Here is a 20,726-nt window from a genome sequence, read left to right as displayed (position 1 = left end):
TTTAGTCGCCACTTGGAGACACTGAGAGAGAGACACATGATGATATAAGTGAAGAAAGTGCAGCACAGTTTACTGTCCCTTTGCGTACTGTTGGCAACCTCATAGTCTCCAATCTTGCAACTAAATTGATTTCTACAATTAAGTTTATTTCAGTCCAATGTGACATATAATGCCTTCACCACTTTAGCACTTACTTACCTAACATGTTTCAATTATTAATGAATCATCATCGGAGGTATACCACTACGATCAGGAACCCACCAATACGTAAATGTTTTTATAAGACTATATACACTTAAAACATTTGATGCTCACTATATGTAGTTAGGGGTACGCGGTAGCGTAGTGGTTAAGGTACTATGCTACAAGCCGGAAGGTCGCGGTTTAAGCCCCGATGAGGTCATTGGATTTTTTTAAATTGACCTAATTCTTCCGGCCGCACTAGGCCCTGGGGTTTACTCAGCCTCTAACAGAAATGAGTACCTGTAATTAATAAAATGATTTTCCTGGGGAGTGAAGCGCGGCCGTCGCGTAAGGCTGACAACCTTACCGTCCATATTTGAGCTGATTGTCTGGGTAATGTGGGACCCTTAACGTCTCACAACCCTATTGGCCTTCACGGCCTGGTACAGGGATAGCTTTACTTTTTTTTTTTTACTTTTACTATATGTAGTTGTTAATTTTCCATTGTTGAAATAGATGTTTGACGTAAACTTTTATAATAAGAACATTCTTGAAGTATGTTACTTAGAAGTGACGTAGTTGCAATCACTTGCATAAAGGATAGTTTAAAAATGTAATTTTCCACTGCACAGTATATGAAATTCAATTTGTTTCACCACAGCAGCCTTCCTTGTTAAAATTATGTTATGATGTGTGTAAAAACTCATTTTTAAGTTAAGAAATTTGTTCGTGAACCAATGTGGATCGTGTTTTATCTTCCTTGGTAGTGAATATTGTCGTCTATCCCTTTTGGCGATGTGTTCTTGTTTTTACTTGTGTAGTTTATATGCGTGCTGTGTTGCTTGTAAATTGATTTCTGTTTATAAAAACTTCACTTGAATGCTATATCAGATCGGACACATCACTTTCCTCAATAACATATGATTCTTATGTACTATTTGAAGCCTTAATACAGTAATTCAGTAACGGAAGCAGCACACGTCTGCTCTGGTCCGAAAACTGACGCCAAGTGATCAACAGCTTCGAGAGCCGGCGTCAGAAATCAACTCCACAAGCGAAAACGCACTAATTTTCAGAACTACATAATCCTCCCTCGACCCATATGCCACATTAAAAGTGGGCAACTGCAAGATTTTGTTGGCTGGCACTTAATAAATCCATTTTGGGCGAGACTTACAACGTATTCAGTTTGGGACCCGTCGAGTACGGAAACGTACGCCGTACAGTGCTGTGAAGGGGTTGACGAACTGGCATCTTGTCATCTCGAAATTTCCAGTGAAACATCGCATTGCCAGCCCAAGACGAAGCAGTACGACGTTATGAAGGTCAGTGTCATGGCCTAATTAATGGACAAGTCTATAAACAAGGCAAAAAATTAATAATTATAAATAAATGACCAGTAATGATTTCAATAAAATAAATAAATTATATACAGCGGCCCGAAAGAAAACGGCAACACATTAGCGCTGAGAATTTCTTGGTGAGGGTCATTGCGTGTTGCCAAGTAAATACCAAAGGAAGTCCACATGACGTAATGCTTTCATCACGTGACAGTAGCCATAGTTTTACAACTGTCACTGAGTGTTACGTGTGTAGTTTCGTCAAGAGGGATTCTAAGGCGTGTCTGTGGAACTCGTAGAGTTTTCGTCTATGGCAGTGACGATAGACAGACAGACAGACAGACAGAAAGAAGCGAGTGCATCGCATAAAGCATAGTATTATAATTTCAGCATCCTGTTGCAATCATTTTAAATTATTGTTTCAAGTGTTTTTCCCCACTCAGGAAATAACTCGTGGATTTAAATTATTAACGCCGGTCTTTTAATTATTTCTAACATTAATAGAGCTCAGTGGTCACTATATGTACCACCTGCTTCACCATACCAAAACTTTATACATTCTGCGCACAGAGTGTATCTGTGTGTTCCGTATGGTTCTCACAATAAACAGCGACTGTTTCCCTAAACAGCATTAACCGGTTGGGCTTTGTAGCGGTGACGTAATGTGTTTCCTGTGAGGCACGGACCGAATTTCTACTTGTTTAAAAGAATTATAGTCTTTAAACATTTAATTAAAGTTATTTCAGCATGAGTGAAAAACAGTGAAGGAACTTGCGTCACGTAGTTAATGCGCCTGGTGATGGCTGTGTGAGGCCGAAACTTGTGAACAAATAAATGAATCTTATATGACAGTGAAGAGAAATCACAGAACCACCAAACGTTAACAGAAGTTGCGTAAGAGGAGAACTTTAAATTTTAAAGCCAACATATTGGTACGCGTGTGGTAGACCTAATTGTGGCTCAGATTCGTTAGATTTCATGTAGCATGGAACATCATGAGGTGAGTACTTGCCATGCGTATTTGTGAACTATTTCCGAATTATCTCCCAACACGGTAAAGATAAGGGTCACGTGTTTGCCAGAATAGAGAGGTGAGACAAAAGAATGGCTCTGAGTGACCATTGACCAGTGCAGGATAAGTGGAGTGGCCCTAAAGGACTTATTTCAGTATCTGAGTGGACTGTAGGGAAGACAAAACTCCAGTAGTACTGAGTGCCCTGTAGGGGCTGCCCATCTGTCCCCGTGTATCTGTACTGCATTCTTTCACTCTCAGCCTACTTTTCTACCTAGAAGACGGGAATTGTACTTCCCTCTGGACCGAAGACGGCGTCATATCCCACAAGACAGCAATCACCCGTGTCAGGTCCGAAAGTCGAGCCCAGATCCCTTACATTACGATACGTTGTGCCCTTGTTGGAGCCATTACCTAGCAACGGATGAACGTGCCACAGTATTCTAGTTTTCAGGGCGAGCTTCTCAGCAGCGAGAACTAACGGCCCGCTGGGTGACATGTGATGCTTCGAAAATGATACTCGTCCGACGTTGTGGAGGAACATATCGCCGTCATCTTCAGTGTGGAAGAGTAAGAAAAGCAAGAAACCAGGAACAAGTTGCCTCCATATTCGAGCTGATGCTAGCTTGCCGCCTGCTTCTGCTTTGTTGATTGGCTTACTCTTCGACGTGAAACTGGAGGCAGTATGTGCCTCCGAAACGTCTGAATGTGAACTACACTGTGTTACATCCGAGGTGACCATACTCTTCATAGTCACCGCCGAGAACACCTTAAATCCAGCATTTAATTTAGCTACACATAAGCTTTCTTGTACGAGCCGGGATAGCTCAGTCGGTATAGCAACGGGCTGGACGGCCGGGGTTCGAATCCCGTCAGGGATAAGAGAGTTTAGTGTACCCCACAGCGTTCATACCGGCTCTGGGGCCCACCCAGTCTCCTATCCAATGGGTACCGGGGACTGTTTCCACGAGACTGAGCGTGAAGGTAACCCACTCCATCCAGTACCGAGGGAAGAATTTTGGATCTATACCTCCACTCCCCCATACGTCTTCGTGGCATAGTGCATATTTAATTAAGCACCCGGCAACTTTACCTTTTACCTTAACCTCTTAAAGCCTTTCTCGTGTTTCAGGAAGTTATTCTCGTTCTGCTTACCTCCCACCCATAATGCATGTGCAACCACTGTCCCGCTACTAGCCATACTTCTCACACGCAACTCAAAAGCCAGGTCTAACAATCCGACCTTTACTCAATAATAAGCTCTACAACTCCAAGCAGTGCGGGTAATTAATATACAGTAAAGCCTCGCTAATCCGAATTAATTGGGAGGCCATCCGGATTAGTGAAGAAAAATGTAGCCGTAAAAGACCAAAACCTAGAACGCAAATAAATGGAAAATTTAATAATATAAATAGTGGTGTTGGAAATAAATAAAAAAATCACTGTAGAGCCCTTTTTTCGGCATAGGTGGGGGGTGGAGTTCAGTTGGGTCCACTCGGCACGGCTGCCACTGATGGCCTATCGTACCTGCCCCGGGTGATTATGATGATGGAGAATTTGGTGGAATGAAGATTGGCAGGGGATACCGAAGTACTCGGAGAAAACCCGCCCCAGCGCCACTTTGTCCACCAGAAATCCAACTTAACCAGACCCGGGATCGAACCCGAACCGCCGCGGTGGGAAACCAGCGACCACCCGCATGAGCTGTGGCTCGGCCTCCTGTAGAGCCTTTATTTAAAAGCTATAAAAAGACAGTACATTTATTCGTCGATAGATTCGTCGATAGAAGACTCGAGTTGTACTCGTTTTTGAACGTAAAAATGCAGGTTTGAAGAAACTGCCAAATTTTATCTGAACAGACAAGTGACTCATCTCAAGTACTGGGTTTTCAGACTTGTCCATAGCCAAGCATTCTTAAAAACCCTGAAGGACAGGACGTTCCGGAAACTGGATATGTTTCCGGCTTCAGGTGAGGAGGGAGACACGTACTCCGTTGGGATCCCCAGAAAGAGCTAACATCAGTTGTGAACATCAGTTTTTCATATTTCGATCAGGAATAAATGGAACCGGGTTGGCGAGGGTTTACTGTGTTTGGACTGTGCTTACGTCCCTCTGTTGCCCGCCACTCCCACACGAGTGTGGTGATGCATTTGTTCACTGTGAACACTGTCAGAGAGCTTCGAGAGTGGCCATTTGAATTTACAGGTCTGTGCAGATGGAGTCTGTGTTCGCTTTTACTGCTAATTAGCACCGTTTGTTATCAGACGCCGTACTAATGAGCCTATTGACGCATTTGAAGTTGCTTCAGGTAGTTCCGAGGCGCCTTTTGTTACGGTTTAGCAGACTTCACCGTTTTGGGGGGAGGCGATGCAACCACTGATCCCGAAAGTGGCAGATCTATATTATACAGTTCTGAATGTGAGACTTAAGGTTGTTCAGCATGGAGTGGATGTATAGCTCCGTGTATTCTTGATCTCTTCATTAAAGGGAGGTGAGTGGTGAGCTTCACGCCCCGGCCTCTGTCTTTACCACAGGGAAAACTCAGTGGGGATGAGACATTGAAAAGCTGTTAGTTACTCAGGGACTCAAAGAATTTCCCAACATTTGAAGCCGCACGGGCTTACCACAGGTCCCTATTCTGAGCAACATCAAGCCAGTCCATACCATCTCACGCTATTTCTCTAAGATCCATTTTTAGCATCCTTTCCTAAAGTAGGCGTATGCGATGTCCTTGCTGTCTCCGTCTTTGAATCCTTCCTCTTAACTCTTGAATGCCTTAACCAGTCTTTATGAAACTTGGTATGGGTGTTATTGCACCTGAGCGGCGTACTTTAAAAGTCCCACCCATCAGCCTCTATATCTCTCCTATCGTTGATAGGCAACGGCTCAGTAAAGACGTTCTCGCGGTAGCGAGGACTTGTTGTAGGCGTTGTTTTCTATACGGTCCGTGTCATATCAAAGGCGATTAGTTCCTCATAATGAGATTGTAACAGGTCTTATGACATTTCCTATATTTTCCTTATCAGTCCTTCATTCTACCGTTGCCCCTTCCACCAGCCTCTCAGTACTCCATCGCATGACAGACTTCCACTTGAGAAAATCTACACGTGTCAGTAAAGACAGATAAATCAAAGTACACGTACGTGTAGCAAGAACCACAGTTAATTGCGGGAGAGAAAGCTAGCAGGACTGCATTTGTGTGTTGTTCGTCTCACTCCGCCCGGTCCAGTCTCCAGTATTGCGTTTTTGCGCATCGAAGGTAGGGCCCTACCTGCAAGAAAGATTATCTACATACGTTAAGTTGTAATAATGACAGGCTAATCATACTGATACCAGTGATTTGTAAATATCACATAGTCTTGAGGGGCATGAGGCTTGCTTGTTGTAGAAATAAGATAAAAGTAAGACAGTAAGAGATCGAAATTTGATTCAAGAAGAGATTGAGCTCCGGTAATGCTTCTTACGAGTCTGTCCAGTCTTTTCGTCTGCTGTCGAAAAACGTAAAAGTTAGGACATACAAAACTATAATTTTGCTATGGTTTTTTGTAGGTATGAAACTCGGTCTCTGACATTAAGGTAGTAACATTGAGCGTGTTTGAGGACAGGGTGCTGAGGAGAATAGGAGTATTTGGGGCGAAGAGAGATGAAGTGACGGGAGGTTGGAGAAAACTGCATAATGAGGAGGTTCATAACGTGTACTCTTCGCTAAGTATAATTCGAATGATCAAGCCAAGGAGCATGAGATGTGGAGGATATGTAGCACGAATGGGGGAGAAGAGGAACACATAGGATATTGGTGGGAAAGCCAGGAGGAAAGAAACCACTGAGAAGACCAAGATGTAGGTGGAAGGATAATATGAAAATGGGTCGTAGAGAGATAGGATGGGGTGGTATGGACTGGATTGATCTGGCCCAGGATAGGGGCCGGTGGAGGGCTCTTGTGACCATGGTAATGAACCTTCGGGTTTATAAAATTCTGGGAAGTTCTTGAGTAGCTGCACAACTGGTGACTCGAGAAGGGCGCAGCTCCATGGAGTTTGCTGTGAACGAGGATTTTTCGTGACTCGGGTAATGTCGTTCATGTCAGAGTGGCCGTTCAGGGTCTAAGTTAGTGTACAGTAAAAGTGGTGTATGATTCAGCAACATGTTAACTAACCGGTTTACGAATAATTACACAGAGAGTTCGCAGTTGCTCGGTGAGTCAAGAAATTCTTGACGTTTCACGGAACCGTCTGCACCATGCTGTGTAAAATTTCCGATCTTCGGGGTCTGATTTAGGGAGAAGCTGCCGGGGCGGTCGCCCCAGGGCCTCCACAAAACAAATACAGTCCCCAGACGTTACTGAGACATTTGTTTCTCTAAGTTCACCGAATGATATTTTGTATTTTTGGAAGGTAAAGGTGTCCCTAACTGAAGTGAAACGGAGAGTTTCATGGAGGCAGGCCTAGGCCCAAATGAGGACTGTAGCGCCAGTGAAAAAAAAAAAGTGTCCCTATGCTTCACTTATTAAGCATTACAACACGAAGACGTATGGGAGAGTGGACGTATAGATCCATATTTTCTTGACCTCGGCACTAGCTATAGGTGAGTGGTCAGCTGTACCCCCGGGGAAGGATCCCCTGGTACACATTGGATAGGAGGTTGGGTGGACCTCTGGACGCAGGGGAGAAGAGAACATTTTTGACCCTACCGGGATTCGAACTCCGACACCTCGGGCGTCCAGCCTGTAGCCAGTCGCTATACCGACTGCACTGTTTTTAGTTAATACCACGTATAAGAAATAAGAAACAAGAAACAAGAATTTTTCCCTAACGTAAATACGTTGTTACTACGTGTAATAGGGGCCCGCACAGGTGTGAACTACCAAACATGGCTTGACCCTTCTAGTGCCAGTACAGTACAGACCACGAGAGACAAGATGGGGGCACGTTCAACAGCCACACAGGTTATAGATAGGGGGGGGGGAAGCTGTTTGGGGGGAAACATATGGAAGGCATATTTTAATTTTTACGTTTTTAGACAGCAGGCGAGAAGATAAAACGTTCTAAACTGAATGGTTGCAAGTATTACGCGAATTCTGTCTGCTTTTAATTTCCTCGTGAACTGCCGTTGCCAGAAGTTTTACCGCATTCTTAAATGATCTGTTAGTCCTTTTTATATTATGAATTTTGCCCTTTACTCTGTGACGAGACATCAAAATATACTAGTTCTACGTTCAGTGGAATTATTTACAGCTTATTTACGCCTGTATTTGAGGTTGACGAGTAAGCCCGTCTAAATATGCGGTTTTCGTGAGCTGTATGTAGTAGAATTCTGCCTTAAACATGTAAAGCCGTCATGAACGACGAAAACCACCTGATATCACGAATCGTGTCTGCTCCTTTTAACCTGGAGCTGCGTAACATGGCACCCCACTGCATTTCTTCTTAGATCTATCCGTTTGCTTGTTACGTGTGTAACCAAAGAGAGGTACGAACTTTCAGTGATTGGAGATGTGGCCTCAGGTTGAGTGGAATTGTTCGTGAAAGTAGTCTGAAGCAATTATTCCGGTGTGTAATTGAGCGCCGAGTAGGACTGATGTGTCCCTGCTGTAACTCTGATGGGATGTAGCCTCCTGCAGGCAGGAAATAGCCGGAAATGAAGTTATCCTGGCCGGCCTCCTATCGCAAGATTCTTTGCCGTAGCTACTCAGGTTTCACATTTATTTTATCCGCCAGTATGTTTTCTTTTCTGTAGGATACTTAACGACTCTTTTCAGCGGTCAGCATGTCGATACCCCTACGGATTTATAGTTGCTCTTGTAGTAAGTACAGACTTTTTTTCATGCTTATGACAAACGAAATTGGAATTCAATAAAATTTTTCAGCTTTAAAATTCTTCAAATATTTCTTGGAAATATTGGCGCTGTAAGAGCAGAAGGAAAGCTAGGCAACCCTCCCATCAGGAGTTATGGGAAGAAATCGAAATTGAGGAAATGTAGTTCCTATTATTACGAAAGAATTTGGAGCACAGTACTTGGAGCCATCTCTGTTTAAGTACAGAAAGTCACGATAATCATAATGAGAATTAATTTATTCTGGTGACCATCGATGCAACAGTTGATTAAGAAAGCTGATATTAATAAAATGTTATTTATTAGCTACAGTCTAGATGCGCCCATTATGAGGTAATTCATGAATATCATTGAATTGTCAAATTAAAGTGGATCCATTTTTCTTTTTACAATTAGATTGTGCAGTTATTAAAATATTGGCATTAAATTTTGGACTTGTCTTGAAAAATAAAATAAGTGAAGCCGGTGAATAGTTGGAGTTCTGTTAAGTGTTCTAAATAGGTGTGTGTATGTATACTGTAATGTGGGTGGATTTTTAAGGTGGTGGGAAAATTTGTTGTTAGGTGAATGGAGGTATATGCAGATACCTGTTAATGTTTTCATCGCGTCGTTAATGTATCCTCTTGTTGTAGGAGTGTATCCAAAAGAAATGGGTAACATATATACTGTATATGTATTATATGGAGTGTAAATGGTGTGTCATTATGTGGTTGTAGTACTGTTGGTTTTTACTAACATATATCATGGGCACGTGGGGACCTGCAGCTTTGCAACTGTTAACTCAGGCAAGGATGTCCGGTGTGTTGTGTTTGTAGAGTGGTGTGTATCACTAACTCTTTGTTGCGAAGGCGCCAGTTGCTCAGCTGCTAGCTTTCGAAAATTTTATGGAACCCGAAGTTTCATTACCTTCACAAGAGCCTGCCACTGGTCCTTATCCTAAGCCAGATTAATGCAGTCCATACTACCCACTTATATTTTTCTAAGATTCATTTTATTATTTTTCCGCCTACGTCTAGGCGCCCCTATTGGTCTACCAAAACCCTGTATGCAGTCACATCCCCATGTTTGCTACATGCCCTGCCCATCTCATCCTCGACACGATCATTCTAATTGTATTTGGCGAAGAGTACAAGTTATGAAGCTTCCCGTCATGCAGTTTTAGCCAGATTTTTATTTCATCCCTATTTGGTCCAAATATTTTATTAATATCTGTATTATTAGTTTTGTCGACTGTCACAAGAATACCTTAACCCTTTACGTCGCTGTTTATTGTGAGAACCATACACACAAACGCATTCTGTGGGCAAAATGCAGAGTTTTGGTGTGTTAAAGTAATTGGTGCATATTAACCAATGCGCTATTATACAAAACAGGATGCAAACAATAAAGATATCCCTCAAGAAGAGACCAACAGTATCCTTAAAGGGGTTGAGTGTAAGATTGTGGCGGCAAGTCCTTGCAGTGGCCATATGCGCGAAGTCTGAGTTGGTTACCTGTGTCGTTACTCACGGACCGCGTTATGCGGCCTTCATTAAGCTAATCTATGTGCAGCTGTTATCTGCGAGTGGGCATTGCATTATCGGGGCGTCCTCACGTGGCACAGTACACAGCGTTCAGTTGCTGTTGACGCCGTGGTTATGTACGTCGCCTGCCCGGTACTTCTGGTAGACCATTAAGATGTCGGACAGGTTAGTGGTGAGTTACAGTTTCGCTGATGATCTGTTTCCATGGTATGAAGTTGGTAGCGACCTTAGCTGAGACCGTGGAATTTTAATTTTACCCGTTGTGACCCAGAGCACAGAGCAGGGAGAAAGAGAAAAGCAGAACGTGGAGGAAGAAGGGGCGACAAAGAAGAAGGAAGAACTTCAGAATGGGCGAGGAGAAGGAATAAAATGAAAAGAAGGAAAAAGAAGCGGAAATAATGAAAGAATTAAAGAGGAGAAGTTTAAGGAGGAAGAGAGAAACTAAAAGAGAAGTAGAAGAGGAATTTGAAGAACTGAGGAGGGGGAAAGGAGAAGATGAAGAGGAAAAAGAACGGAGAGATGGGAGTATGAAGAGTGGGGGAAGATGAAAGGTCAAAGGAAGACGGATGCAAAGATTGAGATAATGGAGCAAAATCGCTATTCAGTGTGAAAGTGTTAACGTTTCCTTGCCCCGAACTTGGCCCCATGTGTTACGGCGTGGGTACGTTTCCAGTGTCGGCTGTAGACATGTGAAGGAGATGCCAGTAATAAAGCTGCTTGTCCTTGTGTCCATATGGCAAACGGCGTCACAGCGAATAGCAGTGACTAAGGGGTGTGACGCCGCGCAGTCTGGTAGACGGTTATCGACGTTTTAGAGGATCGTGCTGCCACTCTGTTAAGTAAGGAAACAGGTAGGAATCGAGTAGAGGTACTGCGCTTCGTGTTTTTACTCTTCGACCCTGAAGATGGTGACAGTACGTTTCTCCGAAACATCGGTAACTACTACCAGACCGGTGGGTTGTGGACATATTCTGTTGTTGAACTCTCTTAATATGACTGCTGATTGCTGCTTTGTGATTAGCCAAGTCCCTTAATTTGTGATAATTGTAGATGTTAAAATGCTATTTGGTGCTGAAAGAAACCGTTGGCACTGAACCTTAGTACAGTAGGACTCCTGTAGGGATCTGCACATGTTGGATGCATACACTGAGGTGGAGCAGGGGCAGAGCAAGCGCAATAAGCGTGTAAGCGTGTTTGGATAACTCCGAGTACTAGTTCTCAAGTGTAATGACGAAAAGTACTATCTCCGATGGAAGTTAGGCGATATTTCGGAGTAACGTGCTGTTCCCTTAGCATACGTAAACCCTGAAAACAAGACGAAATACACCTCCGAAACGTCAGTACTCTCCATAGCCACCGCTGTGAGAACCTGAGGTCCGACAAGTTCATTGATGTCGGACACCTTGCATGTCTTAGTGTGTTTACTTTTCGTACAGGACACAGATATTGATACAGTGACGTCCCCACAGTTTTTCATCCCCTCAAGACAGTGAAACCGTGCCGCGAAACGTAGAATTAGCCGGTATAACGACGGGGTGGAGGGCCGGGGTTCGATTCCCGGCGGAGGAAAGATTTTTTTTTTTTTAATTCCACAGCACCCAGACCGGTTGTGAGGCCAACTCAGCTTCCTGTCTAGTGGTTACCGGGACTCTTTCCAAGGGGTGAAGTTGACCACACACCTTCATGTAGTGCCGAGAACCTTCATTGCCTGATACGCCTTCATGGCGTAGTGCTTGCTTAATTAACCACAGGGACAACTTTACCTTTTCATTGTTAAGTCCGGATACTCTTTTTAAGTTTAATTTTTAATCGGGATGCGTGGTGGAAGGAGAGGTCGTCCCCCATGCTCGCACTGGCCCCTTTACCATCCCTGTGTGCTTAGGGTTCTGGCCTATCTTCTTCGTGAAGATAACTCAATCTCGAAGTGTGGTTTCAGGAAGGTACTAATCGTGTGGGGCCCTGGTATTGTAATCACTCACAAGGAAGCCCTAGGGCGCTGATGCCGACGCACCTCTAAACACACACAAACGCAACACTCTTCAGTCCGAAACATGTCCTTCTACAAGTATGTACACAAAGAAGTTCTGTAAGCATTGTCATTATAGAGTGTGAGGTTACTACATCATCATTATAACATTGCATATACTTTTAAGTTATGTAGTAGATAAATGGGCCACCAGTATTCTGTTTTGGTGTATCGTGTCTATTCTGCGAGTATTAATAATATTTTGGTATGGATATGTGAAGTGTTGTATACCACATAATGGAAACGGTGTATGGTTCACTCACTGTACTGTTGGTGGTAGACGATGTTAGATGTAGACCTCGACGGATCATTTGATAACACATAGGACGAGAGAGGAATGTGGGAGAAAGTATGAGTCTTCCCTTTGAATTTTCAACGGATATTACACAAATATATTCGTAATCTTAGATAACCATAGCGACAAACTTGAAGTTAAAGTAGACCTGTATTGTCACAGGAAGTCCCAACTTCAGAAATGGCGTATGTAAGGGTCACAGTATTCGTGTGATGCAGTATTGAATTCCGGTAGATAAAAAAGTGTGTGGGGGACAGTGGACTTGTATAATGCTGGTAAGGTGATAAGCTGGTATTGGTAAAAGTTACAGGTGCCATTAAGCGAAGATGGGTCTTCTTCATTTTTAATATGCACAGAGGAGCGTCAGAAATACAGGCTGTATCTTTTGACCTTACAGCTGGTGTGCAGGTGTGAAGTAATGGGGCAGTGGTTGCAGTTATATTGCGGGAGAGAGGGAGGGCGATGCTGTAACTAAGGCCTGTACATAGGCTACAGTTACTGCCTTCATTAGTCAATTGGACCAACTCACTGTGAATCGTTAACAACTCCCAGGTATGAAGAGATGGACTTTAGGCTTCATACGTTCTTGCCTGTATTGTGTAGGGTGTTGGCCCAGTTCATCAATAGTGTTGGCAAAACCTCTCATGTGTGAAGTTGCATCTGTTTGTAGCAGCTGTAATGTTGGAGTAGCTGGCTAATGGAAAATGTGTAAATACCGCGCATAGCCATCTGGGTCTCTTGACAGGAGACCAGGTACTGACGAAACATCATTGGGCGTTTCCGGTAATGCTACTAGAAGCAATAATCACCTGCACAGTGACTGCTATTGGTGTCTTTCTTCACAAACTTTCTGTTTGTTTTGGCTGTAGGTCAGATGCTGCACCAAACCAACAGCAACTGTCACTTCAGAAGAGTGTGAGCCAACCGTCTGTACCTGCGGTTGTGTCGGCTATCGACGAGAGCCATCTGACATCCAGAAGGTACCTGCACCCCTCCACAGCGGCGTCGGGTGAGGAGGAAGGTTTTGTGAGAGGTGGGATACATCGTAGCGCAACACAGCCTCTCACCGAACAAGAATTTCGCGACGTTGATGGAAAAGAAGTAATGAGCGGTGCCAGTATTGCAGAGAGGTTCGTATACATCAGTCGGTGGTGGTGAAAGTAAAGTTATCCCTGTACTTAACTAATTAAGCACCACGCCATGAAGACATGTAGGGGGTTGGAGATATAGCTCAAACATTCTTGTCTTCAGCACTGAATGGATGTGAGTGGACAGCTTCACGCCTTTGCTGCTTTACTTCCGAGGAAAGAGCCTCCTGGTACCCACCCACTGCATAGGTGGGTGGGTGCGCCCCAGAGCCCATAAATTGCTTATTAATAAGCTAAGAAATTTAATGTTCATTGTGTGTTACCGGCACAGATTCCACTTGCCAAAATCTTGTCATGTTCTGCATATCCCTTTCAAATCAGATATGGTACTGTAAATAGTGTTGTGTGGATATATTCTTCAGACATTTTGTTTGAATTTGAATGTGTGTACCCGAGTTACGAGCAAGAATAAAGAATTCGATCAATCATTGTAACAGTTCAGACATAAGCTTTTCTTCTTTCTGTTAAAAGTCTGGATTCATCTAAATTGTATTTAAATCAATAAAAGGATATTTTATGTCATACTGTTCTACTGACATGGCAATATGAAAATATAACAGTTTATTTATTCCTCCATATTCTTAGAGGAAAACTGTATACTTAAGCGTGAGATATTTTCTGTACTGTAAAATTACGAGAAATTGATATCTGAGACTAATTTACTTATCCATCTTTTTTAATCTACCGATCTTCAAAGTGGATAAGAAGTATATTGTTACATGTTGGGTATGTCACGCGACAGATAACTTCATGTGGGTCTCGGCTTTAGTGAAACTATTGGACACTCACACTTACACACCTTACAAGTATTATCGCTTCTGGCCCAGTACTCTAATGCGACGTCTCAACTATCCTTGACCATGGTTGGATCTCAGCTGTCTCTGGCGGCGGCTACCCCAAGATTGTCTCATTCTCAATACTCAATACTCAATACTCTAACATTCCAATGCTCTGTACGTCCAAGTCCAAGCGGACCGGATACTGGATACCATTCCTCAAGGTTCCATTACCGCTCTTCAGACAGTCCGTTGTTATGGGAACGCTCTTTATAGATTACACCGGTAACGTGTTTTGTCTCGTCCGTTGTTACTCAACGACAATTCGTTGCTACGATTTGTCGCTGTGGGAACTCCACAATTTCAATGTATTCGTTGTCATGGAAGTGTCCGTTCCGATTGTAGCGGTTGTGCGGTGATGGATGCAAGGTAACACGTCACGATATAAAGCATGTCTACTTTAGGTAGGACTCCATTAAAATGAGCACGTTGGTGTTGCGGTAGTGCTGTAGGCTTATGTTGTGTTTGAATCTTGGTGGGGACAGCAGTTGTCTTTGCTTAGGATTTTCATAGTTCTCATCAGTTCTCTTAAGTCAAAAACCAAGATGATAACTTGATTAAGCCAAGATTTCCTTCATCCCAAATCCCTTTCATTTTGTCATTAATCACCCATCCTGCCATCTGGTGCTTGTATAGTCTCTTGACACTGAACAACCAATAGAAAACGAACTCTTATTATGTAAGGTTCTGCCTGTGGGGTATGGGTGACCTCTATTTACAATGTTTCTTAAACTTCCCATATAAGGCAGATATAAAGTGATCTCTTCTGACAGAGGCTTCTGGGTTTCCATGTTCAGATATATTGGTGTTATATACCATACTGACTAGCTTCATGGAGCTGAGCTTCTTGCCACCAGTCGCCCAACACTTTAACATGAAGTTTCATTACCATGTTCCTCCACTGGGCCCTGTTCATGCCACCCAGTCATATTTATGCAAGATCAATTTTATTATTATCGTTCCACCTATGACAGGGTCTTCCTGTTGGTCCCTTTCATCAGGCCTTCTCACCAAAACCCTTCCTCCAGGTTTTCCCCCATATATGCTACATGCCCTGTCCATGTCAGTGTCCTTAACTTGATCATTCTAATTACACTTGGCGAAGAGTGCAAGTTATGAAGCTCCACATTATGCAGTTTCCTCCAACCTCCAGTTGCTTCATCCCTCATCAGTCCAAATATTCTCAGCGTGCTCTTCTGAGACTCTGTGTTATTCCCTTAAGGTCAGAGACCAGTTTTAGACCCATTCAAAACTATAGGCAGGATTATAGTTCTGTGTATTTTAATTTTTGCCTTTTTAGAAAACAGACAAGAATACAGAAGTTTCCGAACTGAATGGTAGAAAGCATTACCCAAATTCAATCTGCTCTTAATTTTCTCCTGAATCAGATTTGGATATATTACTATCATTACAAAATATTTGAACTTAGCCATATTTTCAGAGGATCTGTGTCTTTATGTCATGATTCTGGCCTCAATTCTGGTGAGGAGACATCAACACATACTTTGTGTGTGCCTCTAGACCAACCTCCTTACTAGCACTAATTAGAGCTTCTGTGTTTCTTATGGTATTTATGTTATCTGAAAGTAGATTCACATCATCAGCACAGAGGGTCTTTTGTGTACCGTAATAAACTTAGTTAAAGACCAGGGACTGCATAACAGTAGAATTGTGAAGTTGCTCAGCGCCCTGAACTTGAATTGTTCCAGTGAAGTTCCCTTTTGTTACAGATTAGCTGCACTTCAGAAGAGTGGTCATACAGACTGGAAAAAGCGTGTGTTAAAGCTGAACCCAGAAGATGACCTTACGGTCATCTGTAGCACAGCTGAAATCAACCATCATCATATCAACCATGTAAGTGTTTCCTTTGACAGTTAAACTCTTTGGGTGGTAAGTGTATACATGAAATGTTAAAGATTAAACTTTTCTCACTAAAAAGTAGGCCAGTTTAACATGAGTGCTGCAGAGTTGCGGCTGCTTACCTCTGTATTCATGAGAGGCCCTCTGATGACTACAAATAGTCTAATAATTGATTTTGCTACCCAGTTAATGATTTAAGATAGTCTGCACGGGATAGCGCAGTCAGTATAGTGACTGGCTACAGGCTGGGCGACCGAGGGGTAGTCCCGGTAGGGCTAAGAATTTTCGATTGTCTGTGTCGTCCAGACCGGCTCTGGGGCCCACCCAGCCTCCTATCCAGTGGATATCGGGGGCTCCTTCCCAAGGCATCAAGCTGACCACTCACCTACAAGCAGTGCCGAGGTGAAGAAAATGTGAATTTATACGTCCTCTCCCCCACATGCCTTCGTGGCATAGTGCTTAATTAGTTAAGCACAGGGATAACTTTACCTTTTTTTACTGCATACACTGGTGTTCACGAACCAAGATACCACGCGTGAAATACAAATCACTGCAAAAAAAAAGGGGAGGGACAGGCAAGAACACTGTAGCACACTTTACGCATTTTAAAATTGTGTCAGATGTTGAATTATTTTGACAAGAACCAATTCTGCTTTTTAAAATTATAACTTTTCTAAACACACAGCCCTCACAGGCTTATATGTATAACCTTAGTTGCCCATTCTGATTTTTAACCCTATTGGCTGATTATGAGGTCAGCTTTATGTAAGGTTATAAATAACCTTTTTTTGTGCACTGGAATTTCATAAAGGACTGATATCATTTTGTTAAAGTTTGATTTACAGGGTCTTTGCTTGAAATTAGTTGGATTTTCTGATTCTCTATTCATATTGACTAATTACAGGGCCATCCTTAAATAAGCTCATAAATAAACCTTTTCATGTATAGCATGAAGCATTACTCACATTTTGGTGGAACTTTATATGAGAGGTCATTCCATAATGCCAGTTGATTTTTTGGCTGTATTGACTGATTACAAAGCCTATTTTATGTAAGACCATAAATGAACTTTTCTGTATATCACATAAGCCATATATTAGACTTTGTTGATGTTTGGTATTGTGCTATTGAAATATGAATATTGATTGGTTTAGCTGATAAATTTTAAGTTATACTGAAATACCATTTATAAACCAATAACAAGACATTATTGGAAATAACTATAAATTAATTTGTGACTGACCAGGATAATGTTAGCTGTTTGGTAACATCAGAAGACTGACAGTTGAGTTGTCATGGGCACTATAGTGTGAATACCTTGTACAGCCAAAATGAGGTACAGACATGTCTCAATATTCGTGAAGGTATGTTCCGGAGATCGCAGATAGCAGAATTCATGTCTGAGGTCATAGATTCTGTACAGGCTCATTCACTCAGAGGAGGCTCTAGGTTAATAATTATAAATCATGTAGGAATTTACCCGATGAAAATGAAGCTTAGCATGTATGTGCCTTGGCAGATGTTGAGATAATTGGGTTATAAGTGAAGGTAAACGTAAAAGGTAAAGTTATCCCTGTAGTTAACTAATTAAGCACTACACCATGAGGGTGTAAGGGGGAATGGATATATAGATCCACATTTATTGACCAGGGCACTAGTTGGAGGTGAGTGGTCAGCTTCACGCCCCTGTCACTTTACCCCCGGGGAAAGAGCCCCATGTACCCATTGGATAGGAGGCTGGGTGGGCCCCTGAGCTGGTCTGGACAACATGAAGAGAAATTTCTTGACTCCGAGCCTTCAGTCATTCAGCCTGTAGCCAGTCGCTATACCTGAAGACGCAGGCCAGCTCAGTGCTTCAGATTCAACTGTCGCAGCCGGCTTGGCATGAGATTGCAGCAGTTTTGTAGATAATGCTACTTTTCAGATTATCAGCAGAGCCAGATTTGTGTTTGAACACTAAAAGTACACACTGACGCCAGATTTATTTTTCATGGATAAATCATTGCATGGTGTATCATTGTTAATTCAAGGTCTCCTTCAAGTGAATCAACCTCTCTGTATGATGTTGACAAATTATGTATTACTACTTTCTCTTTTCACACATTAAGATACTTTCACTTACATTGCTAACATTATTTGTTTTCCTTCTGGGGTGGGCTTGAACGTGCAGAAAATGATTAGAAGTTCTCAGTAGAACTAATGACCTACATTTATTTTACAACAATTTTTCTTTCAATGGCTTTTCCAACCTATTCAGGGCCCAGGCCTCTTATTCAGGTCCATAATCGTTTTTCACAGAGGGTAGGACTCCTTGGATGAGTGATCAGCCCATCACAAGGCCTCTACCTAAACACAGGACAACACATACAGAATATATGCATACACACACCAATCATCCATACCTTGAGTGGGATTCAAAACTATGATCCCAGCGTCTGAGCGAGCGCCCGGCTGCTGTAACCTGCACTACAATTTGGGTATCTGATACAAACAGGGGAAACTCCTGTATGTGTATGTAATCATGTTGTTGAAACAATATTATATACAACAGTGACAGGCTGCAGTATTAGTAATACTGATTGGGGGGGGGGGNGTTAAGAAATATGAAATACAGAAGTGGCAGGCTGCAAGATTAAGAATACGTGATGGGGGGGGGGGGATTTATGAAGTATGCTGTTCAGATTATGTCAGGTGGCATAATATACACACTAGTGTCATGACGATTGGTTCAGACATTCAAGTAATATTGAGGATATTGCCTCAATGATTTGAGACGCTGTGATATTGGTATTACTGATGGGAGGGATTCATGAATTGTGCAGCTGAGATGGCCTTAACATGGCATGATATGCTTACCAAGTTTTCGGTCTGTGGCATATACACAGGTGTCGTCAGAAAAGCGACCTAGGTAAACACCAAGTGTTTGGGGCGTATCATTTATATATCGACTGAACAGTGTGGGGGAGAGAACAGAACCTTGTGACACTCCTGCTTGTATATCCCTTGGCGTAGACATTTCACCTTCAACTGAAACTCTGAAATTTCTCAGAGAGTTAAAAGAGCTGGTAAGCTTGATTAGACTTATCGAAAATTGTAATGTAGATAATTTATATAGCAAGCCAGTGTGCCATGTTGCATCAAAGGCTTTGTCAATATCCAAGAATACAGCAGCTGTAGACATGTTTTTGTTGAAATTTAAGGTTACATGGTCCGTAAGCCTCGTACATTGAAGTGTCATGCTATGACAGGCACAGAAAACAAACTGGCTTGCATTAAGCAGGCCTTTTTCTTCAATGTGCTTTTGGACTATTTTCAGGATAACTTTTTCGAATAGCATGCCTGTTGTAGACAAGAGGCTAATCGGGCATAAATTTTGAGGAAATTTGGCTCCTTACCAGATTTCAGTAACGTTGTAAGTTTTGCCTCCTTCCAAGGGTTTGGAAAATGGGACGGCCGAAGGCAGTGATTAAATATACGTGTGAAATGTACCAGTGGTCTTCTTGGAAGATTCCTAAGGCATTCGTTTGGAATACCATCAAGTCCACAAGCCTTTCGCAATTTTAATGTATTTGTTAATTTATGTATGTCACAAGGTTGTACTTTCCCCGACAGAGTGCTGTCTGCAGATGCAAGCAGATGTGAATTGGTTTTCTAAACAATCCAATATCACATTGGCTGCACTAACTGTCAAAGCCACATTGTGACTGACGGTTAGTCAGTAAGTCTTGGTGTCGAACCCCATCGGGCTCATGACCAGTTATTTATTACTTTTTGATAGTTATGGTCTTGTTTTTTGTGGGCTGCCCTCTTTGACTAGAGGGCTGGTCTGTCTTATGTATATACCAGCACAGCCTTTCTTGGGTCGTAGTCCCTTGTGACTAGCGACCATGTTTTATTGTCTCAGATTTAAGATCTCCCTTTTTGTTGCCTCCTACGACTCACAGTGTCACAGTGGAGGTATTCGACCCCACCTCCACATGGTTTGCACCAACTGTACTCTTGTCGGTCACTTGATATAGCCTTGGAGCGGGCTACACAGAAAAACACCACCTCCAGTGGAAGATGAATGTGATACAGAGGTTTAGACAGTAGTGAATCATTCCATACATGTGGAATAAGAATCAGTGGTCATTGACATGTCACAATTAGACAGGATGACTTGCATTTTAAGTTTGCTACTTGACACTGTCAGTATCAGGACTGTATATAGGGTCAGTGGTAGGAGGAGCAATGAATAAGGAGGAGTTAAAACTGAATTTCCATAATACTTTTAAGAAAGTGTAAGGAAGAAGAATTCCGCTGTTTTTTCGAAATGTAACCTACCGAAAAATGAACTCTAGTTTAAGATTGGGTGTACTATAGAAATGCTAGTAGGGTCAGGCTGTTAATGGTTTTCCTCGCCCCTCTTGTTACTCTCCGGATTCATTATTAATAATTAGCCTGCAATACGTTATTTGACGCTAACTAACCTCGGCAGACGAAACAGCATTCTAAATGGCCTACCATCCAAAGTACAGAAAGATGCATATGCAAAATGATTTCAGAGGATGTTTGAGAAGAGGCAGGTTTATATTTCTATAAGATATACTAAGCATACAAGTTACAGCCATTTTAGGTGTAATCTTCGGTTTTAAAAAGCCTGTATGAGTATTTGTGCGTGCGTGCCAGCT

At 42.5% G+C, this 20,726-nt stretch overlaps 1 protein-coding gene across 5 annotated transcripts in view; it reads left to right on the top strand.

Annotated features, from left to right (window-relative positions):
• LOC111866670 overlaps positions 1-20,726 on the top strand; it is a 321,755-nt gene that overhangs the window by 232,275 nt on the left and 68,754 nt on the right. For all 5 annotated transcript variants that reach the window (XM_033752372.1, XM_023855848.2, XM_033752371.1 and 2 more), the window contains exons 13-14: positions 13,082-13,342; positions 15,927-16,050. In XM_033752372.1, the coding sequence (XP_033608263.1) occupies positions 13,082-13,342; positions 15,927-16,050 (385 nt within the window). The remainder of the gene's footprint in view (positions 1-13,081; positions 13,343-15,926; positions 16,051-20,726) is intronic.

The sequence above is a fragment of the Cryptotermes secundus genome, unplaced genomic scaffold (assembly GCF_002891405.2).
Source record: "Cryptotermes secundus unplaced genomic scaffold, Csec_1.0 scaffold54, whole genome shotgun sequence".
Classification (NCBI taxonomy): Eukaryota; Metazoa; Arthropoda; class Insecta; order Blattodea; family Kalotermitidae; genus Cryptotermes; species Cryptotermes secundus.
This window is presented reverse-complemented; position numbering and strand designations above follow the sequence as displayed.